This window comes from Chelonia mydas, chromosome 5 (assembly GCF_015237465.2).
Source record: "Chelonia mydas isolate rCheMyd1 chromosome 5, rCheMyd1.pri.v2, whole genome shotgun sequence".
Lineage (NCBI taxonomy): Eukaryota > Metazoa > Chordata > Testudines > Cheloniidae > Chelonia > Chelonia mydas.
Window position 1 is genome coordinate 131,599,263 of NC_051245.2, and position 27,578 is coordinate 131,626,840.

At 49.3% G+C, this 27,578-nt stretch overlaps 1 protein-coding gene across 3 annotated transcripts in view; it reads right to left on the minus strand.

Moving 5' to 3' along the window:
- Positions 1-8,060: 8,060 nt before the first annotated feature.
- The window catches only part of CORO2A (coronin 2A), a 103,489-nt gene continuing 83,971 nt past the window's right edge, over positions 8,061-27,578 (minus strand). For all 3 annotated transcript variants that reach the window (XM_037902362.2, XM_043547635.1, XM_027820403.3), the window contains 4 exons: positions 23,645-23,757; positions 20,560-20,650; positions 20,021-20,277; positions 8,061-18,438 (listed from right to left, as the gene is read on the minus strand). In XM_037902362.2, the coding sequence (XP_037758290.1) occupies positions 18,307-18,438; positions 20,021-20,277; positions 20,560-20,650; positions 23,645-23,757 (593 nt within the window). In that variant the 3' untranslated portion in view covers positions 8,061-18,306. The remainder of the gene's footprint in view (positions 18,439-20,020; positions 20,278-20,559; positions 20,651-23,644; positions 23,758-27,578) is intronic.

A 27,578-nucleotide genomic window follows, 5' to 3' on the forward strand; every position in this document is an offset into this window, starting at 1 on the left:
CGGAGAGAGACCAGCCTGACTGAGCTGCTGGGTGCCATACACCTGAGGGGCCCCTGGACAGCTACGACTTGTGTGTGGCTGGGGGCACAGAGTAATTAATTTCTCTTTTTTTGAAATTTTCACAAACCAATCTCTACCAAATGATCAGGACAGAATCCTAATGACTTTTAGAGGAAGATTCCATGAGAAATTTATCACTAGCACTGATCATAGAATCACAGAAGATCAGGGTTGGAAGAGACCTCAGGAGGTCATCTAGTCCAACCCCCTGCTCAAAGCAGGACCAACTCCCACTAAATCATCCCAGCCAGGGCTTTGTCAAGCCAGGCCTTAAAAACCTTTAAGGATGGAGATTCCTCCACCTCCCTAAGTAACTCCTTCCAGTGCTTCACCACCCTCCTAGTGAAAAAGTTTTTCCTAATATCCAACCTAAACCTCCCCCACTGCAACTTGAGACCATTACTCCTTGTTCTGTCATCTGCTACCACTGAGAACAGCCGAGCTCCATCCTCTTTGGATCCCCCTTCAGGTAGTTGAAGGCTGCTATCAAATCCCCCCTCATTCTTCTCTTCCGCAGACTAAACAATCCCAGTTCCCTCAGCCTCTCCTCACTCTTCTCTTCTGTAGAATAAATAACCCCAGTTCCTTCAGCCTCTCCTCATAAACCATGTGCCCCAGCCCCCTAATCATTTTCATTGCCCTTCGCTGGACTCTCTCCAATTTGTCCACATCCCTTCTGTAGTGGGGAGACCAAAACTGGATGCAATACTCCAGGTGTGGCCTCACCAGTGCCGAATAGAGGTGAATAATCACTTCCCTCAATCTGCTGGCAATGCTCCTACTAATACAGCCCAATATGCCGTTGGACTTATTGGCAACAAGGGCACACTGTTGACTCATATCCAGCTTCTCATCCACTGTAATCCCCAGGTCATTTCCTGCAGAACTGCTGCTAAGCCAGTCGGTCCCCAGCCTGTAGCAATGCATGGGATTCTTCCGTCCTAAGTGCAGGACTCTGCACTTGTCCTTGTTGAACCCCACCAGATTTATTTTGGCCCAATTCTCCAATTTGTCTAGGTCACTCTGGACCCTATCCCTACCCTCCAGCATATCTACCTCTCCCCACAGCTTAGTGTCATCTGCGAACTTGCTGAGGGTGCAATCCATCCCATCATCCAGATAATTCATAAAGATGTTGAACAAAACCAGCCCCAGAACCGACCCCTGGGACACTCCACTTGATACTGGCTGCCAACTAGACATCAAGCTGTTGATCACTATCCGTTGAGCCTGACAAACTACCCAGCTTTCTATCCACCTTACAGTCCATTCATCCAATCCATACTGTATTAACTTGCTGGCAAGAATACTGTGGGAGACCGTATCAAAAGCTTTACTAAAGTCAAGATATATCACATCCACCACCCTCACCCTAACCTAACCCTAACCCCTACTCCACCTCTAAACCCAACCCCTCACCCTTAACCCTAACCCTGACTAATCCTAGCCCCTAACCCCAACCCCTCACCCTTAACCCTAACCCTGACTAATCCTAGCCCCTAACCCCAACCCCTCACCCTAAACCCTAACCCAAAACCTCAACCCTCAGCCCTAAACGCTGACCCAAACCCTAACCCCTGAAACCTAACCCTACCCCAAACCCCTACCCTTCCCCTAAACCTGAACCCCACCCCAACCCTAACTCTACCCCTAAATCCAACCCTTCACCCTTCACCTTAATCCTGACCCTGACTAACCCTAATCCCTTGACCCTGACCCTAACCCCCAACCTTAGTCCCTACCCTCACCCCTACCCTCCCTCCACCTAACCCCTGCCCCTCACCCAACCTCTTAACCCTAACCCTCTTAAACGCCTCACCCTGACCCCGACCCTCACCCTGACCCTAGCCCTTAACCCTAATCCCAACCCTGATGCCTAGCCCCTAACCTAAACCCCAAACCTAAATGCTAACCCCTAAACCCTAACCCAAACCCTCACACCTTAACCCTGACTAACCCTTAACCCTAACCCCTTCACCCTAACCCCCATCCTCACCCTAACCCCAACCCTAACCCTCTAACCTAACCCCTACCCTCATCCCTAGCCTACCCCTTAACTCTTAACCCCTATCCCGACTGTAACCCTATCCCAACCCCTAAACTTTAACCCAACCCAACCCTAACCCTAAACCCAAACCCAAACCCTAATTCCTTGTGATGCACCCCATAAGGCTTTATGGAAATATGCTTATAAATGTATATAACTGGAATATGTTTTATGCTACATATGCCATGTAACATATCTCTGTAAAGTTTATGATCTACTGAATCTATTCATCCTATTTGTATACATGTATCATTTTTGTATTTGAAGTTATGAGTATTGGCTGTGTACTTGTTTGATTTTAAGTAGCCTTAGTAAGGTATTTAGTCAGCTTCTTTAGAGAGGAATGTGCAAGTTAAGTGCCCAATCAAGAAACACTTACACTGACAATAGACCTTAATAGACGCCAATTCATATCCGAGCTTTTCTGGCTATGTGGCTTGGCCTGTGAAGTTCTGAGTCATGCATGGACATGTAATTTGCCCATGTGACTCCAAAACTCCATTTTGTGGCTGTAATTTTGCATAGGCGGTGGGAGGGGTTTAGACCCACAAGGAGAAACTATATAAAGCTTTGGGAGACCCCTCCATTTTGTCTTCAGGTGGCTTAAGGAATAGCCTTTCCACCCCAAAGGATACCTGAAACAAACTGGGACAAAGAACAGTAACTACAGGTGGTGTGAGTGATTGCTGGATACAGACTAGAAGGCGGCTAGTCTGTAAAAGACGCTTACTGAAACATCTCTAAGGGTGAGACTTTATCTGTATTCAGCTTCTTACTGTATTAGGCATAGGCTTGCATGTTTTGTTTTGTTTGGGATTTGGGCATCTGAGTGTTAGAGACAGGAACACTTCTTGAGCTGCTTTCCTGCAGTTTGTGAGATGTGGTTCAGACCTGGGTCTGTGTTTGTAGCTGGCAAGTGTGTCTGGCACAACCAGGCAGGGTTCTGGAGTCCCAAGCTGTCAGGGAAGGCAGGGTGGAAGTAGTCTTAGCACATCAGTTGGCAGCCCCAAGCAGGTTTCTGTGATTCAACCAGCCACAGTGGCATAGTCAGCAGGGTATGTGCACAGCTGATTGCTTTGAGATACTGGTAGTGATTTTAAGTGAGTTTTGGGTGTGGTGGCTGGAGAACAGACAAACTGGTTACTGGTTTGTTATTTTCTGTTTGCTTATTTTGGGGAAGGGAATAGAGGCAGAAAAATCAGCAACATGAGTGACACTCAGAAAAAGCTAGAACTGCATGGGTTGCAAATGGCTGAGAATGAAAATGAACAAAGAATTCTGGAATTAAAACAAATGGAAATTAATGCAGAGGCAGCCAGGGAGGAAGCTGCCTACAAAAGGGTTATGGAAGCAGAAGTAGCCAGGGACAAAAGAGCCCTGGAGTTAAGAGACTGAAAAATACAGGCCCAGTTTGAGGCCCAGAAGCATGAACTGGCTGTTATGGAGTGGAAGAGACAAAACCCTCCAGTTGCTGGCTCCACTTCCCCAAAAATCCACAAATGGGAGCAACTATGTCCACACTATGATGAATCCAGCGATATTGCCGAATATTTCATCACCTTTGAGAGACTGTGTGCACCCTCCATGCTATCCCTGAAGATCAAAAAATGACCACATTGATAGCAAAATTGACTGGCAGAGCTCTGGACATATTCAATAAGATGACTATTGATGATGCTTCAAACTATGATAAATTTAAGGAACTGGTTTTGAAACAGTTTCAGATTACACCTGAAACCTATAGGGTTAAATTCAGGAGTCTTAAGAGGGGATCTGGACTGAGTCATGTGTCTTATGTAAATGAAATGAGAGATTTGGTAGATAGGTGAGGGGGGGAAAAGGCATTACAAGCTTTGAAGGAATGTGTGATTTGGTTACTCAGGAACAGTTCCTGAATTTGTGCAGTGATGACGTGATACGGTATTTGTGGGACAAAAAGGTGGACGCAGTAGGAGAATTAGCTGGGTTTGCAGACTCCTATGCACAAGCTGCAATTAACATGAATCACTGGTAGAGGAGCACAGGGTTGGGGGAAAGCAGAATCACTATTTTACTCCTGGGGAAAAAGGAGGCGGGGCGTTCACCTTCCCCATTCCCCTGTGACCCGTCCCAAATCTCCTGTGCAAGCAGAGGAGCCCAAGAGGTGCTCTCGTCGTTAAGTCCACCGAGCACCTGAGGAATAAGTGTCCCTCGCTGAGTGAAGACAGGCAACAAGTAACACATGACGCTGCTGCTTCTCAGAGCCAGGCTGCTGCCTCTTTCCACACAGGATGTGTGAAGCTTGCGTCTACAGAACCCAGCAGTGAGCACATGCATGCTGTTAAACTTAATGGAAAAGTACTCAAGGGATAGGGGTGCCAAGATTTCTGTGGTCGGGAGGGACCTGATCCAGGAGAAGGATTTATTGCCAGGGGAAATGGCAGAATTAGAACTGGTGGGAGGTTAGAAAGTCCTTGCCCCTTTAACTAAGGTACACATGCAAACTAGTGATTTGCAGGCCTAACTGATGGTTGCAACAGTGGCAAACAATTTTGCACCGTTTCTACTGGGGAATGATTTCTTTAATGTGGCAGAATCTGTCCCAGGGTTGGTTAGCAGTGAGAAGAAATCATGTGCTAAAAGCCCCGGGGGTGGGGTGGGGTGGGAGTGAAGTCACATGGACTGCTGGGGGAATAGGAGGGTGTCCCTTAAATTCCTCTGTAGCAGTGAGGAATGCAGCATTGGGGGAAGGGAAGGTTGTAACCAGTTCCTGTAGCCCCCCGGGGCTCAAGGCAAGTCCCAGAAGGAGGGGCTGGACGAAGCCAGCTCCTGTCCCTTAATCATCTACCCCGTGGAGGGAAATGTTCCACCTTGTAGCAGGGAGGCCATCCCAGCTGTCCACTGCCAGGAAGTTGGGTGTGGGGACAGGGCCTGCCCTGGGGTGCACAGAGACATGTGTCCCGAAGGTGGAAGTTGGGGGTCTTGGTGACGGCTGTGGTGGGAACAGACCCCCAGGACTCTGTAGCTAAAAGCAAGCCCAACCTGATGGAAAGGGAGGGAATTTTGCTGGCCAGTGAAGGGTCTGTCATAACTGGTAGCTGTGAGCCCACAGCCGGACCAGGGTCACCTTCCCCTTTGGGGGACACAAGTGTCTGACGAGAGGGGAGCCCAGAAAGGGAAGTCCAGACAGAAGGTACGGGGGAGCCGGAAAGTCCGACCACCTTTTGTAGGGAGGATCCCTCCCAGGAGGAGGGTGAAAAATCTGCATTTAAAATGCCAGACCCCTCTCCCATGGATCAGGGTTTAAGGGAAAACTGGGGCTCGGATCTCCTAGAGGGGAGCTCCCTCCCAGCTAACCTTTTGGGAACCGAGAGCTTGTACCTGTAAACAGGCCGAAAGCCTGGCACAGCAGCAAAAGCACAACAGGCCCATGCTGCTGTGTGAAAGGGGAAACTGAGGCACACCGCCTCATGGCATTGGTGGCTAAATACCAAGACACCTACACTTTAACAGATATTGCGGTCTGCATTTTGTTAGCAATACTACACCCCAACCTGTTTTCAGGCACCCCAAACCTTGCTAGAACACCTATGAATAACATTATACGGTTTAAAGGTACAGAAAGGAGGTGTGACCAGAGACAAACAGACATTTTAGGTATACTGCCTCCACCGTGGACAGTGTCCAAGTCTCTGGCAGTAAGCTCAAGAGGAGGGTGTGACGTTGCACCTCATAAGGCTTTATACATTTATAAGCATATTTTCATATATGACATGACTGGAATGTTTTATGCTACATATGCCATGTAATGTATCTCTGTAAAGTTTATGATCTACTGAATCTATTCATCCTATTTGTATGCATGTGTCATTTCTGTATTTGAAGTTATGAATATTGGCTGTGTACTGGTTTGTTTTTAAGTAGCCTTAGTAAGGCATTTAGTCAGCTTCTTTAGAGAGGAATGTGCAAGTTTAAGTGCCCAATTAAGAAACACTTAAGCTGACAATAGACCTTAATAGACGCCAATCCACATCTGAGCTTTCCTGGCTATGTGGCTTCTGAGTCATGCATGGACATGTAAATTGCCCATGTGACTCCAAAACTCCATTTTGTAGCTGTAATTCTGCACAGGCGGAGGGAGGGGTTTAGACCAACAAGGACAAACTATATAAAGCCTTTGGGAGACCCCTTCATTTTGTCTTCAGCTGGCTCAAGTGAGAGCCTCTCCACCCCAAAGGATACCCGAAAGAAACTGGGACAAAGAACAGTAACCACAGGGGTGTGGACCTAGACTAGAAGAAAGCTAGTCTGTAAAAGAGGTTTATTGAAACATCTCTAAGGGTGAGACTTTATCTGTATTCAGCTTCTTATTGTATTAAGCATAGGCTTGTATGTTTTGTTTTGTTTGGTAACTTACTTTTTGTCTGTCATCACTTGGAACCATTTAAATCCTACTTTTTGTATTTAATCACTTTTTACTTATTAATTAGCCTAGAGTATGTATTAATACCAGGGGGGCAAACAGCTGTGCATAACTCTCTATCAGTGTTATAGAGGGCAAACAATGTGTGCGTTTACCCTGTATGAAGCTTATACAGGGTAAAACTGATTTATTTGGGGTTTGGACCCCATTGGGAGTTGAGCATCTGAGTGTTAGAGACAGGAACACTTCTTAAGCTGCTTTCAGTTAAGCCTGCAGTTTGTGGGACCTGGTTCAGACCTGGGTCTGTGTTTGTAGCCAGCAAGCATGTCTGACACAACCAGGCAGGGTTCTGGAGTCCCGGGAAGGCAGGGGCAGAAGTAGTCCTGGCACATCAGTTGGCAGCCCCAAGGGAGTTTCTGAGATCCAACCCGTCACACCCCTAACCCTAAATACCTACCCTCACCCCAAGCCCTAACCCCAACTCCACCCCAAACCCTAAACTTTAAACCTAAATGATGGACCCTAACCCCTACCCTAACTGTAACCCAAACCCTAACCATACCCCTACCTCACTGTCACACTAACCCCAACCCTAAAACCATAATCTTAACCCTAACCCCTAATCTTAACCCTACCCCATGCCCTATCCCAAAACACAACCCTAATGTTAAACCCTAGCCCAAATCTAACCCTAGCCCTGAATCCTTACACTAAACCCTAACTCTAACCCTACCCCTCACGCCAACCCTAACTGAAACCTAGCCCAACTCTAACCCCTCACCCTAAACCTAACCTAAGCCTACCCTCACCTCTAACCCTGACCCTAACCTCTAACCATCACCCTTAACCCCAACCCAATCCTAAACCCTAACTCGTAACTCTAAACCCTGAGCCCTAACCTTAACCCTAAACTCAAACCCCTAACCCTACTCCTAATCCCTGACCATAACCCCAACCCCAAATCCTGAACCCTAACCCTTAATCCTAACACTTCTAACCCTAAATCCTATCCCTGAAGCATAACCCCTATCCCTTAACCTACCTCTAACCCCAACCTCACCCCTCACCCTAAGGCCTAAACCCAAACTCTAAACCCAACCCTAACACATGAAGAGTGACGCTGATTTCCATTTGCTGAAGATCCGGCTCTAACTTTGGTTCCATCTGGCCCATTACAGTACTGTACCCCAAAGTGCTGTGCAGAGCGTTGGGTTACACTGCAACTGCGAAGGCAGGGAGCCACCATTGCTCCTTCAGCCGCAGCCTGGCACAACAGGGTGTCTCCAAGGAGGAGAGACCTGCATACTTACTTTGTGGGGGAGGAGCAGGGTTCTCTCTTGCTGGCAATTCCTCTCTATCCACTCCCCAGTTCAGACAGGAGGAATGTCTCTCAGTGGTTCCCTTTATGGGAAATTCAGACCCCTTCGCTGAGGTATTCAAAGCTTGAGCTCTTAGCTATGGTTCCTTCAAGTCTAGGGTCCAGCATAAACATTTCAGTACCCAGAACAGTGTAATGGTTGAAAGGCAGGAAATACCTAGCAGCAAGAGAGATTTCAATGTTTAAATATTAGTTTTATTAGAAATTGGCTAAACACACCAATATAATACAGTATAAAGGGCACTGAGATGAGTACCCTACCTGGGTGCCCAGGTGGGAAGGTTCATAAGAAGATATACGTGGGTTTACAATAATGTACTGTACCTGCCAACTAACATAAGGCCACCCATCCACATGAGCAAAGGGAACAGTCAGAGAAACACATTGCCGAGCCTGCTCAGGTAGTCCTTGGTGTTGAATTGTTCTTTAAGTAAATTAACCATTAGCAAAACAAACCCTTAATATATTAAAAAGTAAAATTCTAGCCAGCTCTTTGTTCTTTAGTTATATTTGCTTTACACATTGCACAATTCCATTTTCCTTTTGTGTGTTCCCTTTTTTTTTTCTACTTTTTACAAAGATACAAGGAATTTAAGAAACAATGTCAATCATCATTCACACACACATTTAGGCACAGGTTAATCAAGCATAAACCAATGGCTGCCGTTACTTTTCTTTCTGTAAAAGATTTATGACTAATTTCAGCTCCAGAATGAATTGTATTTCAATGTCTACATTGACACAGAGGTATTATTTAAAAGATCATATTCAAGTGCTGATTAGATTTTTTTTTTTTTTTTTGTTCTCTGAAAGGTGGACAGTAAACAATAAACACAACGATTATCTTTTCAAGTAAACATTGAGATCAACAAGTCTATTGATGATTGGTTAAAAACCATGATTCCTGATCAATTTCAAGGCAATCTGGTCATATGCATAAACAAAAACACAATCTGTAAGAAGACTCAAAAATGCCTTGTAAAGATGATTTTCCTGTTTTACCTGACAAATTTATTCTGAATGTGAAACAAAACTAAAAATAAAGAAAATATACCTTGTCCTGGCATGAAAAGACATGATACTGCATTTATCAATAAGGTTGTCTCTGATGTGTCTAGTTTTTATCAGAGCTGGTTGGAAAATGATTTATCACACAAAGGATGCCTGGAAGTTTCCATGAAAACCTGTTGTTGAAATGTTCCTTTTCAGAGCTGCACACAGTATCACATTTCTGGTTTTTTAAAAAAAAAAAAATGCCCGACTCTAATTTGCCTAACCTTTGGAAACGATGATTTGGGTGCATGTGTCCAGCCCTGCAGCCACCCCTGCAATGAACGATGATGCTGAACCATGCAGAGAGGTGAGGTCTCCATACAAAACAACCGCCAGCATAACTAGTGTTTCTTTTGCACCACAGCGTGGCGAGGCCGATGAGGAAAGCCAAGTATAAAGCAGTGTGTGGCCTATGAAGAAAGGGTTACTCACCTTGTGACGTTAACTGTGGTTCTTCAAGATGGGTGCCCGTATGGGTGCTCATTTCAGGGGCACATGAACCACTTGAGCCCTTGATTTGAGGTTTTCTGGTAGCACTGTTTGTTCTGCCCACGCATGCGCTCTATACAACCTTGTGGCACGCTCTGAGGGTTGTGTGGGCAAATCATCCTTGGTTCCTTCTCTATCCCACTGTCCAACGAAGAACAGCCCAAAGCAGACAAGTAGTGGAGCACCCATAGGAGGACACATCTCAAAAAACCACAGTTATTGCAGATAACGGCCCTTTAGGTGCCCCACTTCAGGTGATTTCTGAGCAATATCCTCACAGGGAGCTTTGGAATCCAGTCCAAGTGCCACATCCCAGCTGGTGGCATGGACCAAGGTGCAGTGTTCAGTAAAGGTATGCACTGATGTCTGTGTAGCAGCTCTGCCTGGATACTGGCATGTTTTTGAGTAACACGCTGGAAGTTGTCTGTGATCTGGCAGAGTGTGCTATTGCCCTCCGGGGAGCCAAAGTACCAGCTGGATCATGGTAAGCAACAAGATTCCCAAAGATCCCTCTCGACAGTCTCTGTGAAGAAATCATGGACCCCCTAGATCCTTCTGTGATGGAGACATTCTAGGTGATTTCCGAAACTGCTTGGTCCTATGCAGGTAAAAGGCAAATGACCAACGTACATCTAAGGTATGAAAGGAGGTCTCATGTGGCCTCTGGGGTTTAGGAAAATATATTTGTAGATGAATATACTTGTTTAAGATGAAAATCTGACAGCACGTAGGTGAGAACTTTGGATGTGACCATAAGGAGATCTTGTCCCTGAAAAATACCGTTAAGGCTCCAATCTCTCACACCCTGCAGGCTGACATGGTAGGTATTAGAAAGGCCATCTTCCTAGATTACTCCTGGCAGAACTCTGCGCCCATGTTGGGGCGCAGAGTTTATATGGCCCACATTTCTATGCCCCCCACGCAGAAAAACGCAAAAAATCTTCAGGGGGACACGCGTCTCTTCCCCGGCAGCACGGCTGTTCCTGCATGCCTGGAGCAGCTTCAGAAACGCAAATCACTGCAGGGGATGGGGGCTGGGTGTGCATGCCTGCAGGGAGATGATAACCTCAAGGGGTGGGGTTGGCCAACAAGCAAGAGAAACTCTGTCCCTCTCTCTCTGGATACTGCAGCCCAAGGGGCATGGAGGAGGGCAGGTCTTTTTTTTACACAGGAGGAAGGCTCTGTCCCCAAGGCAGAAGTACAGCAGCCTGCCTACCTAGTAAAATGTACCTTCTTGAGAATTGAAAAAACACTTAGTTAATATTACTATCATGTTACTGAAAAATTCTTTTTAAGTTAAAGAAAATAGCTTTTGTAAAAAAAACACATTTTGTTAATGTTTCTGTTGTTGGTTAATTTATCTCATTCTCTAAGGCAGAAATGTAACATGGTTAATTATTCCATTGTTAGTTAACAGCTCCCATTCTCGGTCAATGCCCACAGGAGGGGAAAAAACCTGTAAAAGTTTTAAAGCCCCTACATTGCCAGAGTGATGTAAAGCCTTACAAATGACAGTAAGGGAATCAGCTAGGAAGATCTATGTGCTTTCTCACCTTTTTTCCTGTGCCAAAGTGGCACAATGGGGTTAGATTTTTTTTTACCTACCCCTTTTTTAAAAAAAAAAACAAAAACTTGAGGGCAAATAAAACATTTACCAAGTAATCAATAAAATGTCAGGATAATCGGAACCAAGCACTTCCCAAAGTACCCAGCTAGGTCCAGGACAATGATTAGCAAAACCGTATGACTTCCATGTGTGAAAGTCTGAGCAAGTTAAAATGACAGTCTAATTTTTTTTTCCTGTTTTGGTGTTCTGTAATGTAATTTAAATGAAAAATCCAGGATTATAACTGGAATGCAGGGTATTAGTTACCAAGTATTTGTAACTTTCATGTGTTTAGGAAACGCTTAATTGTTGTGACTTTTTTTCTGTTTGGTAGTTTAAATAATTTACCAAAACAATTGAAACTGGTGTGATTATAGTAGATTATTTTGACAAATAAAATTTGCAGAATTGTGTGTTTGTGTGCGGGCGCAGAATCCCCCCAGGAGTAATAGATAGATGAACCAGGGTTCCACAGGCTCAAATGCAGGTCCCATAAAGTATCTAAGTACCAGGTTGAGGTCCCAAGTTGGAGTAGGATCCTTAACCTGGGGGGTAAAGTTTCCTGAAACCCTTAATAAAACTGGGGGAGCAAACACAGAAAACCCCTCTAGTGGGAATGAAATGCTGATCTAGCAGCCTGATGAATCTTAATATAACTCATTGATAAACCCAATATTTTAAAATACAACAGATAACCCAAGATGACTGAGAGCAGCCAAGATTCAAGCACAAGGAGGTGATGCTGACATCGGTGGCTGAACTTTTTCCATTTCTGAAGATATGTAATTTGAGTTGACTCCCTTCTACTATTTTAGTAATACTGGATGTATTCCTGTTGAGCAGATGGATTCTAACCCAGTGAACCATCTAGGAGCCATGCTTGGAGACAGACGCCCCCAGGTTGGGGTGAAGCACCCAACTTGCATCCTGGGAGAGGAGATTGAATCCCAGTTGCGCACACAGGTGAAGCAGATTAAGAATACCAAGCTTGCCTCAGGCCAAGCTGATACTATGAGGATAACCCTGGCCTTGTCCTGTCTGATTTTATTCATCTGCCAGAATTAGAATTAGTGGTGTCGGAGGAATGCGTACAACAGGCCCTTCAACCAGAGAAAGAGAAAAGCGTGTCCCAAAGAGAGGCAACCTAAGCTTCCTCTTGAGCAGAAAAGGGAGCACTTCTTGTTGCCGAATGTGGTAAATAGGTCCACCTTGGGAAGTCCCCACCTCTGGAGTGTCCTGTGAAAAAGTTGAGAGTCCAACTCCCTTTCGTAGCCCTTGGAGAAGCACCTGCTGAGCAGATCTGCTGTGGCATTCTCGGCTCCAGAAAGGGAGAGGACCGAGATCTGAATCTGATGGGCTATACACCAGTTCCACAATTTTATAGCTTTGGCGCACAGGGAGGGGATCTTGCCATTATCCGTCATGATCCTGATGGATCTGCCCTTGATGACACATATGAATGGAAGACAGGCATTCCTGACAGCGCTGACTTCCAACAGGAGACTGGCTTCCTGAGATGACCAACTGCTCTGAGTTGGGGGGGGGGGGGCACATCTCAATACCCTCACAACAGTGATGTATCCATTGTCACAGTTATTGTCAGAGCTGGGTGGATGAAAGGGACATCTGCGCAGACAATGAGTTGATTCTTCCACCAGTCCAGAGAGTTATTTACCTGGACGGGACTTGTCTGTCCAAGCTGTCTTTGGTTGAGGAATAGTTCCTCCTGAACCAGCCCTGAAAGCAGCAGGCAGCATAATCTTGTGTAATCAGTCACAAAGATGCAAGCGGCCATACAACCCAGGAGCTGCAAACAGTTCCTTACTTTAGTACAGGGGTTTCCTTGAATCATACTGAACAGATTCAACAGAATTAACAATTTGTCCTTGGGAAGAAAGGCTGCCAGCGACTGTAAATATGTCCCTATGAATTGTATTCTCTGTTCAGGTGCTATCTTGGACTGCTTCACATTTAGCTGGAGACCCAACTCCTGGAAAAGAGTGAGCTGTCTGGGTGGAAGTTAGTACTAGTTTGTAAGATTGGCCTTTGAGGCGTCAGTCGTTGAGATACAGGAAGACTAAAATCGCTTCTTGTCGAAGGTAAACAGCCACTACTGCTAGAACTTTCAAGAACACCCTTGGGACCAAAGAGAAGCCAAAGGGAAATACACCTGTCCCATGGTGAAAACACAGGTATCTCTTGTGTGCAGGATGTATCGCTATATGGAAATAGGCGTCCTTGTAGTCCAGGGTTGAAAACCAATCTCCTGGTTCTAGAGAGGGAATTATAGCTGCCAGTCACCATCCTGAACTTTTGAGGCTTTACAAATTTGTTCGGTTGTTTTTAGATCTGAGGTCAGACCCCCACCTTCCATCCTTCTTTGGTACAAGATAATACTGTGAGTAAAACCCCTTTCCCGTGTGAGGGGATGGGATGTGTTCTGTTGCTCCTAAATGAAGGCAGGAGTGTGCCTCATGGCTCAGTATAGTCTCATGAGAGGGGTCCCGGAAGATGGACAGGGTGGGGGGATGTGAAGTGGATGGTGCTCACCCACTTGTTTTGTTGTAACATGTCACCAGGCCTGTTTGAAATGGGAAGGTGGGCTCCAAAAGAGGAGAGGTGGGTAAAAGGTTGCTAGCTTGCAAACTGGAGTGGAGGGAGGTCAAACCTGTCAAAAATGCTGTTTTAATGACAACTGGGCACTCACTAAAGGGGAGTGAGAAGCTCCTTTCCTCTGGAACCCTTGTCTTTTTCTAGTAGGTTTGGTGGCTCTGTGAAAACTAGAGAACTGAGCTGGGTGTGATCTCTGGGCAGCTTGAGACCTGCTAAATCTCGTTTGTAGGGGTGTATATATCCAGAGACCGGAATGTTGCCCTCGAGTCCTCCAGCATGTGCAGGGACTCCTCTGGAGCTCCCAAGAAGAGCTTTTGATTGTCAGATGGGAGGTCCTCAACATATTCTGAACCTCCCTCCGAAACCCCAATGACTGGAGTCATGACACCCTGCACGTGACAAACACCGTGCAAATGAATCTAGCAGCAGCATCTAAAGTAGGGGTGGGCAAACTTTTTGGCCCAAGGGCCACACCGGGGTTGCAAAACTGTATGGAGGGTCGGGTAGGGAAGGCTGTACTTCCCCAAACAACCTGGCCTCTGCCATCTCCCGCTTCCCACCCCTGACTGCCCCCCTCAGAATCCCTGACCTAACCAACCCCACCTGCCCCAACCCCTATCCACACCCCTGACAGGCCCCCTGGGACTCCCATGCCTATCCAACCCCCCTGCTTCCCGTCCCCTGACCGCCCCCCCAGAACCTCTGCCCCATCAAACCACCCTCTGCTCCCTGTCCCCTGACTTCCCCCTTATCCAAGCCCCTGCTCCCTGCCCCCTTACCATGCCACTCAGAGTGGCAGGACTGGAAGACACATGGCCCAGCTGGAGCCAGCCATGCTGCCGCGCGGCAAACAACACCTGCAGGGGAGGAGGGATGACAGTGGAGGGGCGGGGGGCTAGCCTCCCCAGCTGGGAGCTCAAGGGCTGGGCAGGACGGTCCTGCAGGCCGGATGTGGCCTACGGGCTGTAGTTTGCCCACCCCTGATCTAAAGACACTTGAAGAGAGGTTCTGGCTAATAACTGACCCTATTTAATGATGGCCTGGAAGTGTTCTCTGTGCTTCTGTGGAAGATGTTCAATAAAGAATGCAAACTTGTTGTAATTTGTATAATCATACTTGGCCACAATTGGCTGTTTGCAGTCCAAAATTGGAGGGTTGCGGATGAGTATGCCTTTCATCCAAAAAGGTCAAGCCTTTCCTGGTTCTTACCATAAGGAGTAAACCTGGAGTAATACCACTTACCCCACTCTTTTACAGCATCCATCACAAGGGAATTGGGGTGAGGGGCAGCAGGAAAACAAATATTCTGAGTCCCTGGGATAAAAATAGTATTTCTCATCTGCCTGTTTATATGTTGGCAGGATGGTGGCGCCCCAAGGTTACGTAGAGCGGTGCTACTCACAGTGGTGGTCCGCAGACCGGTGCCGGTCCATGACCTATCAGCTGCCGGTCTGCATGCACATTGGGGGGAAAAAAATTGCCAGTCCCCCACATCAGCTAGCTTGAGAAGCACTGGTGTAGAGCACACGCGTGGTTGGACAGACGCTGCCAATGGAAAATCTCTGACCAAGGGCTGGAGAGGCATGTATGCAGGTGTGGTGGGGCACACACAAGGGCACAAAGAAGAACATAGTTTCCCCCTTGGCCAATAAAGGGGACCAGTTTACAGTGAAGCAAGCAAGTGTGTGACTGGTTTAAGCACCTACGTTCACTGGCTCTTATTTAGAGCTGCATGAGGCTGTGTGAACTCTCCCTGCCACGCAGCTAAAGGAGAGGCTATTGCAGGTCTTCTTTGACTTCTATGTACCAGAGTTTAAGCATGTTTGGGCCCAACCCTGCAAACACGTCTCTTCCGGGCATTCTGCTGGGAGTCAGGGCTAGCAAGTTCTGGGCCCGTGGGCGTTTTGCAGGACACAGCCCTCAGTTCTCTCTTGCAGTTGTTGCAGTGCCTTTTAGATACAGCCATTCTTCTTTCTGTCACTTGGGAAATGGCTGAGTTCAGAGACTGGACCTGGCATGCAGCCCTGTTCCCACCCATTCCCCAGCAGACGGACTCCCCTTATCGGAGTGCAGGTGAAAGCCGGCTCCCGCATACACCCTTGCTTTCTGTTCACATAGCATCAGAGGTGGGAGCCGTCAGGGCCAGGCCTGTAACTGACCCACACCTTCCCTGCAGGGCCAGAAGCCTGACACTGCAGTGCAGTGTTTGGGTACAGGGCAGTGGCTGGGAAGCTGTTGCAGACACAGTGGGTGGGACAGCGTGGAAGGAGCTGCAATGAGGCATGATTGAAGGAGGCAGAAGAGGGGGTGGATGTGCACTTTGGATGGTACAGAGAGGAGCAGATGAGGCAGCAGAGCCCAGCAGTAGGCAGAGGCTGAGCCAAAAGTGGCTGGAAGCAATGGGGCATCCAGGCAGGTAGGGAAGTCAGGTCAGGAAAATGATGTGGGTGCCCCTGTGGTGAGGGGGGTGGGGGGACAGGATGGGACTGGGGGAGGCCAGGGAAGGGGAAGTTGCAGGTGTTTAGGCAGGAGAGGACATGGGACAAAGCTGAGATAGTGCAGAGATGGCTGCAGGTTTGGCAATGGGCTGCATGTACAAGGAGGAGAAGGAAGCCTCACAGACAGATAAGGGCTTCAAGCCTCTTTAATGGGAAGGTTGGAGAGTGTCAAGCTGTTTGGGGCAAGCAATGGGCCCTAGTCTCCAGCTGGGCCCAAGAGATTTGTGCCAGAGTTAACATGACTCTGGGCTGTCACTCCCTGTGTGCAGTGCAGCCCTACAGTGCCGTGCAGCCCTACAGTGCCCTGTGCAGTGCAGTGCGGGCCTATGACATCCAGTATAGTGCAGTGCAGGCCTACAGTGCTCTGTGCAGCCTTAGAGCACCACGTGCCGTGCAGTGTGGACCTATGGCATCCAGTATAGTGCAGTGCAGGCCTGCAGTGCTCTGTGCAGCCTTAGAGCACCACGTGCAGTGCAGTGTGGACCTATGGCATCCAGTATAGTGCAGTGCAGGCCTACAGTGCTCTGTGCAGTGCAGCGTGGGCCTATGACATCCAGTATAGTGCAGTGCAGGCCTGCAGTGCTCTGTGCAGCCTTAGAGCACCACGTGCCGTGCAGTGTGGACCTATGGCATCCAGTATAGTGCAGTGCAGGCCTACAGTGCCTTGTACAGCAGGGCCACCCTAGAACACCGTGTGCGGTGCACTGAAGGCTTGTGGCATCCAGGGTAGTGCAGTGCAGGCCTACAGAGCTCTATGCAGAGTAGTTAGCTGTTAAGAATAAGCCAGAGGAGGGGAAACATCAGGGGAGATATTAACCTCAGCTTTAGAGTCGTGGAGCTTGAGGTGACACCAAGGAGAAGACCGCAGCGTTAGGCAGAGCCTGTCCAGCTCTCTGGTACTGGCTTTATGGCAGGGACACTCCCTGACCCAGCCCTTGTGCAGGGGGCAGAGATGTTCTCACAGTAGCCACATGGATTTTCAGCACCCACTTGCTAAGGCCTAAAACAGCGAGGCTGGCAGTCTCATTGCCTATGTGCCCTGGGGGCATGTCCTGGGCAGAGCTCCCCTGCACTGCCCTCCTCCAGGAAGCACGGAGAACACTGTGTGACATAATCCCGTCCCTTGTTAGTGCAGCGTGCTGTCCTTTGACATCACCCCTTTTGCCCACAGGCCTTCATGCCAGCATGCAGCCTGATCTCCCTGGGGCAGGGGCAGGAGCACCAGAAGCTCACTAGAAGTGGAAGGGCCGCTGGTGCCTGAACTGCGGTCCCACCCCCACTCCTTCCCCCAGGGCCCCACCCTCACTCCACCTCTTCCGCCCAAGGCCCTGCCAGCCGCTTGCTCTTCTCCACCACCCTTAAGACAGGAAAAAAGTGGCTATGCCCTCCCACTTTTAAAAGTGATGGGAGCCATGGCCTCTGGCCCCCCGTGTTCCGGTGCCCCTGGGCTGGATTAGTACCTGTAGGGACAGGGGCTGCTATCCAGCCTGCCCTGGGGGCTTTCTGCTGCAGCAGGAGTTCATTGCTCTCATGACCCTCCCCGCTAAACACTCTTTTTGTGGGGGCCAGGGGAAGAGCAGCAGCAGGGGCCAGTTCCCCTCTGGGTGTCGTGATGGTTCCTCTGAGATAGGGGCTACCGCCGAGGGCTCCACTCCATACCGCACTTGTCTGACACTGGCAGCCGTCCCCACCTGCCATGGAGGGCAGGGCCACTGCACTGCAGTCCAAGCACAGGCTGACAGCAGGCCCCATGCGTAAAGCCACAGGCCTGCAGAACGCAGGGGAGTCACAAGGAGGCTGCAGCCCCGGAGCCTGACCAGCCCTGCTCCAGCGCCCTTGGGGTGCGCAGGGGAGTCACATGGAGGCCGCAGAGCAGAGCCTTCCCTGCACTGCTCCAGCCTCAGTCTCCTCGGACTTGGCTGCAGCTCTAGAAGCACCTTTACCCTGGGAACACCTGCCGTGAGAGAACTGTAGAGCAGCCAAGCAGATCCCCATGCAGCACACAGCCACCCGCCTGCCGTCCTACGGAGCCAGAGGAAGTCTGCACTGCATTCACCTCCTTCTTCCCAATGCAAAACATAAAAGAGTCATTCTCGTGAGGCAGCGCGGTGTCTGCTGCAGGCACAGTGCATGCCATGGCTGCAGAGTGGGCCTGTCGCCTCAGTACCTGCCCGAGTCCATGCGGATGTTTTTAATCTCCAGTTCTAGCTGTTTGACTTGGATGTCCCTCTGGCTAACCAGCTCTCGCAGTCTCCGGATTTCTTCCTGCTGGCGGTAAAACATCTGCAGCAGCTGTAAAGCAAACAGCATTCTGTTTATTTCTGTTGTGCCCCAGCTGGGTCTAGGCAAAATGCACATGAACGTCTCTGCTCGACTGCAGCTCTGCAGCACCACAGCAAAAACCAGGGTGCCCAGAGCCTCCCAAAGCAGCTAGGCACTGCTGCCACTACCTGACAGCTTAGACTAGGTACCTTGCCCTGGCCAGGTCCCAGCAAAGCTCTACGTCCGAAACACACGAGACAGAAGAATATGCATTTCTTTTCATCCCAGCCCCACCCCCAGGCAAGGTGACTCCAATCCACCAATGGGCTGGTTGCTAAAACACTGCCCTGGCACTCAGGACACCTGGGTCCAATTCCAGGCTATGCCACTGACTCCCCGTGCGCCCTGAGGCAAGTCAGTCAGGGCAAGTCTACACTACAAAATTAAGTCGACCTAAGTTACATCAATGTACAGCCACCAAAGTAATTAAATCGCTTTTACACATCCACACTATGCTCCTTGTGTCAGCAGTGCGCACCCTCACCCGGAACGCTTGCATTGATTTAACTGTGAGTGTGATGGCTTCTGAAAGGCATCCACACACAATGTAAGCAACACGGTGTCTACACTGATGCTGCACTGACCTAACCACATTGACCGAAGCACTACACCTCTTGCGGAGGTGGAGTATTAAATCAGTATAGTGGGTGAGTTACATCGGTGGGAGATACATTTTAAGTGTAGACACTGAGGGCCTGTCTAGACTACAAAATTAGGTCAATTTACATTAGGCCCACCTACAGCCACTGCAGTAATTCAATTGGCTGTTGCAATCCACACGACCCTCCTTCTGCTGGCAGTGTACGTCCTCACCAGAAGAGCTTGCACTTACTGAAGTGGGGCACTGACAGTCGTGCAGAGCTTGCCTGCCAGAGCCCTCTCGCCCCGGGGCTGACAGCCAGAGACCAAATGTGAAATCATAGCAGCCATGAAACCGACAAGAATGTCAATTTCACTTCTGGTAGGCTCCCTGCTGTGAAAGGGAGCCCTGGGACTGGCTGACAGGGGAGGGCGGGTTCCAGCTGCGAGCCCTGCACAGGGCTGACAGCCAACAGGCAATGGAAATAACAGTGTCTACACTGACCCTGACAACGACATCAACCTAAGGGCTATGCCTCTCACAGAGGTGAAGTTATTAAGTCAGCGTGGTGGGCGCTTTACATCTGTGTGAGCTACATTTTAGTGTGGACACTTAGAGAGTTAGGTCGACGTAAGCTGCCTTATGTTGACCTAACTCTGTAGTGTAGACCAGGGCTCAGTCTCTCTGGGGCTCAGTTCCCATCTGTCCAATGGCCATGGTAACCATTCCTTTGTCTGTGTACATCGTGAACTCCTGGGGGGTAGGGACATGGACAGGTCTTGGCCAGCGCTAGTTGTGTGCCCGGCATGCTGACAGTGAAGTGGGGGGTTTCTTCAGCTCTGCTAATGCACCCAAGTCCCACACTGCAGACCTTTGGCATTGTTTTTCAGTTCAAAACATTCTGCAGTTTGCATGCTTTGCCAGCTGTATGTAATTCTCCCCCCATGCCCACATGCTTTCCCACAGCCAGACCTCGTTCTCGGTTTTGGGTGGAGGACACTCGAATAAGTCGAAGCCATTTGAAAGCCGCATTTGTCTGTCTTCCTGCAATCTTTCTTCCACTTTTTTCTGGCCTCTCTTTTCTTGGATCCCACTTTGCTTCTGAATTTCCTTCATTGCCATTCTTTCTGTCCTGTGCTGGTACCAGTTTGATTCTGTGGACCGCAGTGATGGTTCTTTCTTAGAATTCAGGATTTCAGAGCCTGGTTTCAAAGATATCAGGACAGGACCTGCAAGCAAGTAGGTGAATGGTTAGCACACATCACATCAGCACTGAACAAAACACAGGAGATCTGTAGGTTCAAATAATCAGGCTCAAGTGTGGAGTTATTTCCAAAGGCAATACACAACAGAGATGGCTCTGCGCCACTCACAGCAGAGATTTGTTATTGACATGTTTTTCCCTCTGCCATGGTTTTCCAATAGCCAACAGGTAAAATAGCTAATGACATTGTGTGTCTACACCAGACAATCCAATCAATGTTTGACTCTCCTTTTTCTGCAAGCCTCACCTTTATTAATTCCATTCAGCCATTCCTGCGCCGAGAGTGCTGGCTGGGCTCCAGCTGTCAGCGGGTAGATGTCTTCCTGGTACAGCTCTGACTGCAAATACACAGACAGCACAGTCACAGCTGCCCCTGCCAGCTACGGACAGCTTCAGCATGTCACTGGGAAGCAGAATTTTCAGCCTGAGAGAATAGCCATGGGAGCATTTCACAATGACTCATCCCAACAGCCCCGTTTTGTTTATGACCTTCAAATTTGCCAAGAAAATTTACTAGCCCTGACACCAAATCCATGGGGCTCCCCTCTACTAGACAGAGGGTGACAGCAAAATAGCCAGAGACATTCCTCTCCTTTGCTCAACACGTACTTGCATTGGAAGAGGGGAATTTTGCAAGACACTTTTTAGTTCATTTCAGTAAGACTGTTATTTATGCAAGCACCATATGAAGGGGGAATCCAGCCACCACTGGCGTTAATGACAAAGTTCCCATTAACTTCAGTAGGGTCAGGATTTCAGCCAGGGTGGATATTAAAGACAAAGCACAAGCAGGAAGGAGTTGGATGGTTTGAAAGTGCTGGAGTAGTGTGATACACTGTACCTCAAAATGGCACCCTGCAACCCCCATATTCATTATTCACATATGGCTGTGATATTTCATACAACGCATGCCATGTAAGGTATCATATGAAAGGTCATGATCTCCTGAAACCTGTTCTTCTGTCCAAATATGTATATCGTCATTAGTGTGTATGAAGTTATGAGATTTTGCTGTACGGTTGTTACTGAAATATGTTGTAAGTTCGCTAGTGACATACGGAGAAGGCAAACCGCGCCCAGGAGGGTGCTCAGTGACCATTAATCAGCAGGGGAGTTGTAATCAAGGGATTTACAATCCATGACAGCGGCCCAAGCACCACACAGTGGGGACTGCTCAGCTCTATGACCAGCTGCACAAGACCACACCAGGAGATTGCTCCACCCAGTGACTCAGCAAAGCCCACCAAGACAGGTCTGGGCAAGTGTCTTCTCGGCACCAGGACTAAGGATATAAAACAGAAAACAGCTGCAATATGCCTTTGCCTTTCTCCTCCCCCATCTACGCTGGAAGCAACAGGAATGCCGAGAAGACAATGGTCATCTGAGGAGACTGGTCCAGGCTTAAGAGAAGCCTGTGCATTAAGAACTGTAACATCCAGTGGGGTGAGAAAATTGCTGATCTAAATACTACTTAATGTAATAAGGTTTAAGATTTAGATTGTGTGTTTATCTTTTATTTTCTTCAGGAACTTTCTCTGATCTTTTATGCCTGCCACTTGTAATCACTTCAAATTTATATGTCTGTAGTTAATAAATCTGTTTTATACTTTACCTAAGACAGTGTATTTTGTGTGAAGTGCTTGGGAAACCCCAGCTCAGTTTACAAAGCCTGGTGCATGTCCTCTCTACATTGAGGGACCAACCAACTGCACAGTGCTGCCATAGGCTTATGAACTGGGCTGGCTGGGTAATACGCACATATGCCCCTCCTTCGCCTTGCACCCCGGAGCTGTACCTCTTGCCCTGCCTGGTTAGAGCCTGACCAGTTTATAAACGGGGCTGCAGCTTCCACTGTCAGACTCAGTAGCTCACAGAGCCAGGACATGAGCTGATCAGGGAGCACGTGACGGGAGCTCCTGGTTCCAGCTTCACCTGCACTGTCATTGCACCAGGGCTGAGGCTGGACACATTTATCAGCTTCTTCTACACCAGAGCACACGCGGTGTAGACAGCCTGGTACCGGTTGTACCCGTGCTCGATCAGGTCATGCCACCCTTCTAATAAATGGCTCTCTTTGGGGAGGCTGTGTTTGAGAAAGTTCACAGCCAGGCAGTTCTCAAGCCATTCACACTCATTTCAGTGACTCCATCCCCACACAAGGTGACACAGGGGACCACCAGGCAGGAGAAGAACAGTTCCTGCATTCTGAAGCACGGGCCCATGAGGATGTGTCAGGAGGGAACAACCTGTGCCAAACCCCGGGCTGGTGAGAATCAGCTCAGGGCTGTTACTTCAATGCAGATTCCCCCTTTACCTCAGCCGAGCACCTGGCTCCAAGGCAGTCTCAGAAAGGAGCAACCCTTCTGCCAGTGGCCTGGGCAGCAATCAAGGGCTGGGGATGCACTTTTAAAGGCTTTTTTTCTAAAACTTAAATTACTCCACTTGGAGCCCCAAACCAGTAACCTGGAAGCCTCTAGGTAGATCTATAGCACTCCGGTGCCTTTGATAGGCAATTTATTCCCCATTTCCAGAGGGTTTTCAACAGGAAAACTTTACGGAAGAAAGGGAAGGGAAATGACAGGGTGAACTTGTATAAACCTTATCACGTACCGATTTCTATCACCACTACCCTAACGCGCAGGAGTCACAGCCCCAAACTAAACCCACCCGCAGAATGAGCCATCCCCTCCAAACAGCTGCTCTCCATCAGCCCAGCTCTTTGCAGTGCTGCTGGCTGGTCAAACTGCTGCACTGCTCCAGCCTCTGGGTGTGATCGAGAGCTCGCAGCATGCTGGGACAGCTACTCCACTCCGCCTGTAAACACCAGCTCTCCGCTGAGGACCAGATCCCCACAGCTGCTCCGCTCCCTCCGCAGGGTACAGCTGCTTCTTTCAGCTCAGCTCTTTTAGAAACGAATGACCCTCCACAGACGCCCTACCCCCCAGAGAAGTACAGCAGCCCAGAAGCATGCACTCTCTTTCCCTACTCCTGGCTTTCTCCAGGTCCTCTTACCCAACCATCACTCTCCATCAGGGTGACCCCGAGCCCAGTCACTGTCCAGGTTTTGCCCAGGAGGTCCCCAACGGGCTGATCTCCAAAACAGCAGCCCTGGGTACAAAACGTACCCCAATTATACCTCAATGTCCCCAAATGATGCACAGTTCCTATATAAACAAGGTGCTGCCTTGCCCCGTCAGCTCCCTGCTCTGGTGGGTTCTAGGCCACAGAGCTTACAAAGGAAACCCGCTCAGCCCGTGCCTCCCCCTCCCGGCTCAGCAGTGCACTATCAGGCATGGTGGCTGTGAGTGAGAGGGCTGCTGACGCACACCTACCCGGCGAGGCACAATCATAGAGACGGGCTCAATCAGGCTTTTGCCTGGGATCAGTTTGTAGAACCGGAAGATCTCGCAGGCCGACACGTCAAGGCCCCTCTTTGGCATGATTCCTGAGGGGAGAGCAGAAGAAATGGCAGGTGGGGTTTGTAAGAGCGCCCTTCCACCAGCAAACATCCCATGCGGGCGTATTGACCCTCCCGCCGGACACATGCCTCAGAGGGCAGGTACAGCCCCTTCTCTTTTCAAGTGACATTACAAAAAGCCAGCTGGCTTGTACTGGACAAATGGCTGTGGGACCCTGGGGGGAATTCCCATCTCCCTAAGTGATACGGTATGTTTGGTTGAGAGCTGGATTCCTTCTGAAGCAGACAGGCTTCAAGCACCTGAGGATGGGCTACCTTGGCTGCCAGTGACCTCACTGCACAGACATGGAGAGGGGTAGGGGGGTCTGCACCCCCGACTGCCAGTGATCCCACTTCAGGGACCAATCTTATTTATCATTTTCATTAATGACTTTGGCACATAAAGTGGAAGTGTGATAATAAAAACTGTAATGGTCTCCACTCAGAGTCTGGTTGGGAAGCATGGCATAGTGGTCACAGCCACAACCCTGGACTGCCAAGGGGGTTGTGGGGAGGGGAGCCTGGGCCCTCCCACTCCACCAGGGTCCGACCCAGGGCCCCTTGGGCTACCAGTAACCTGGCAACCAAGACTACTTAAGGCTGTTCTCCCTCGGCCTCTTCCTCTCGTCTCCTCCCCTGGAGTCACCTCAGTCCAAGGCCTTCGCCTGGTGGGAAAATCAAATCAAAAGGAAGCAGGAGGAAGTCGCCACTGTCCAGGGCCACATGATACGTCCCGCTCTGCTTGTCTCTGCAGAGGGTCCTCCCTTTCTTCATGGAGGGCCCCTCTGGGCAGCCGCATCAGAGCCGTTAGGTTTCGTTTTGCTCTGCTGTGCTGGAGCTACGGGCTGCAGGTCTGCTCACCTTCAGCGCTGCTCCCCAACTGAGCTAATTCGCCGCCTTTGAATTCCTCCAGCAGATGGAGCATTTGCTGCAGGTGTGGCGGGGCAGGGCTGGCTGAGCCCGAAATGAACCCGTATGCCCTTGTTGCTCAGTGTGGGGTTTGTACACCCCGTCACACACCTTCCCCCTCAAGATGGAGCCAGGGGAGTTGGGGCCATCCAATTGCTCCCCCCCTTCTCTGGAAAAGAAGTCAGCATTCTGGTGAGCTTTCCTATCTCGATGCTGAATTTGGAACGCGTAGGGCTGGAGAGACAGGTACCAGCGTATCAGGCCGGGGGTTGTGTCCTTCATGGTGTTTAGCCATCTTAACGGGACATTGTCGGTGATGAGCTTGAATGGGTTTCCCAGGAGACAGTATCGGAGCGAGTCTATGTCCCATTTTCTATGACAGAGTAGGCTTGTTCTCGTGGGAACAGCTTGCAGCTCAAATAGAGCACTGGGTGTTCCTCCCTCTTTATTTCCTGAGATAAAACAGCACAGAGTCCCACATCAGAAGCATCTGTCGGCAAAATAAATTCTTTGGAGAAGTCTGGACTGAATAAGACTGGTTCTGTACAGAGGTGTTCTTTCAATTCTTGAAAGGCTTCGGACCAGTGTACTTTCTTGGGGCTGTCGTTCGTGATGAGATCAGTGAGAGGAGCACGATTGTCAAGAACCTCAGTACAAACTGGCAGTAGTAGCCAGCAGTCCCGAAAACCTCCTGACCGGTTTCTTGTTGGTAGGTCATGGGGTGTCCTTGAGGGCTTGGAATTTATCTATAAGAGGCTGGATCTGGCCTTTCCCCAAAATGTATCCCAGGTAGATGGTTTTCTCTTCCCCTATTGTACATTTTCCAGAATTTGCTGTTAGTCCAGCCTGTGCAGGGAGCAGAACACGGCCGCCACTTGGGCCAGATGTTCTTCCCAGATTCGGCCTTAAATGACCACATCACCAAAATAGGCTGCAGAGTATGAGTTATGGGGCTGCAACACCTGGTCCATAAGGCGCTGGAATGTTGCAGATACCCCATGGAGTCCAAAGGGCATCGTTCGAAACTGGTAAAGACCGAGAGGAGTGGCAAAAGTGTTTTTTTTTCTTGCGATTCTGGTGTGAATGGGATTTGCCAATACCCCTTTGTTAACTCTAAGGTGGTGATGTACTGATCTTCGCCCAGCCAGTCTAGTAATTCATCTACATGGGGCATGGGGTAAGCATCAAATTTGGAGATCACATTAACCTTTCTGAAGTCAATGCAAACCCAGACGGTGCCATCCGGCTTTGGGACTATTATGACAGGGCTTCGCCACTCGCTGTGGGATTCCTCAATGACCCCAAGCTCCAACATGGTCTGGACTTCCTGTTTTACCGCCTCACGCACTTTCCGGGGAAGCAGCAGGGGGTTCTCCTGGACGATCTGTCCAGGTTCGGTTTGGATGTTGTGGTGCGTGAGGTGATAGAGAGGAAAACACCATTGGGAAGGCTTTCACTAGGCACTGCACCTGGGCTCCTTGTTCAGGGCAAAGTTGTTCCCCCTTCTGTACAGCCTCTGGGGACAGGGCGTAAGGTACTTGGGGCCCCAGTTCTGGTTCTGGGGGGTACAGGGTTGATGAATAGACTTTCTTGTTCTTTCCATGCCTTCAGAAGGTTGATGTGATAAACCTGGGTGGGCTTCCGTTTGTCAGGTTATCTAACCTCGTAATTGACTGGCCTGACTTGGTGCACAATTTCATAGGGCCCCTGCCACTTGGCCAATAGTTTAGACTCCATACTTGGGAGCAGAAGGAGGACCTGATTGCCTGGCCTGAAAGTGCGTACCTGCACTCCTTTGTTATAGGAGCCTTCCTGGGTTTGTTGGGCGGTGAGGAGGTTTTCTTTAACCACAGCTCCCACAGTCTCCAGTCTCCCCCTGAGTCTCAACATGTACTGTAGGACATTCTGGGCTCTCAGAGTTTGTCCTTCCCACATCTCCTGGATCAGGTCAAGGATTCCCCGGGGCCGTCTCCCATACAAGAGCTCAAATGGGTAGAAGCCTGTAGAGGATTGCGGGACTTCCTGAATGGCAAACAGGAGGGGGGAGATCAGTTGATCCCAATGGCGGACGTCTTTTGCCATAAACCTTTTCAGCATCTGCTTCAGGGTTCGGTTGAAGCGTTCAACCAGGCTATCCGTTCACGGGTGATAAATGGAGGTCCGGAGGCTCTTTATTCTTAAAAGCTCACCGACCTGTTTCATCAAGCGGGATGTGAAATTGGTGTCTTGGTCAGTGAGAATCTCCTTGGGAATTCCTACTTGAGCAAAGACTTTCAAAAGTTCCGTGGCAATAGTCTTTGCATTGGTGTTACGTAGCTGGATTGCCTCCGGATTGCGAGTTGCAGAATCAGCTATCACCAATCGGTGTTTCTATCTGGCAGCACTTTTTTCCAGGGGGCCGACAAGGTCTCTCCCAATTCATCTGAAGGTCCATCGATGACCGGGGGAGGGACGAGGGGGGGCTTTCATCCCCCCTTTTGGCCTGACTAGCTGGCATTGCGGGCAGGAGTTGCAGAAGTTTTTTTACTTCTTGAGGTATGCCAGGCCAGAAGAAGCGGTCTAAGAGCTGGGCCAGAGTTTTCTCCTGTCCAAGGTGGCCTGCGGAGGGTACGGCGTGGGCCAATCGCATGACTTCTCGCCGATACGGCCGAGGGACAAGGAGTTGTGAATGGATTTCCCCCGTCCGATGGTCCTTTTCCAGCCGATATAAGCATTCCTCTTGGAGCTCAAAGTGCGGGTACTGCACAGCCCGTGGGGATCTATGACCTCACTGTTAATCACTGGGAGTTGTTCATATGCATGGGTCAAGGTCTTATCCTCCCTCTGGTCCTCCACAAAATCCATCTCTCGGGTCGGTGACTCCCTTCCAGGAGCAGGGTTTGTAACGTCTTCTGATTTGG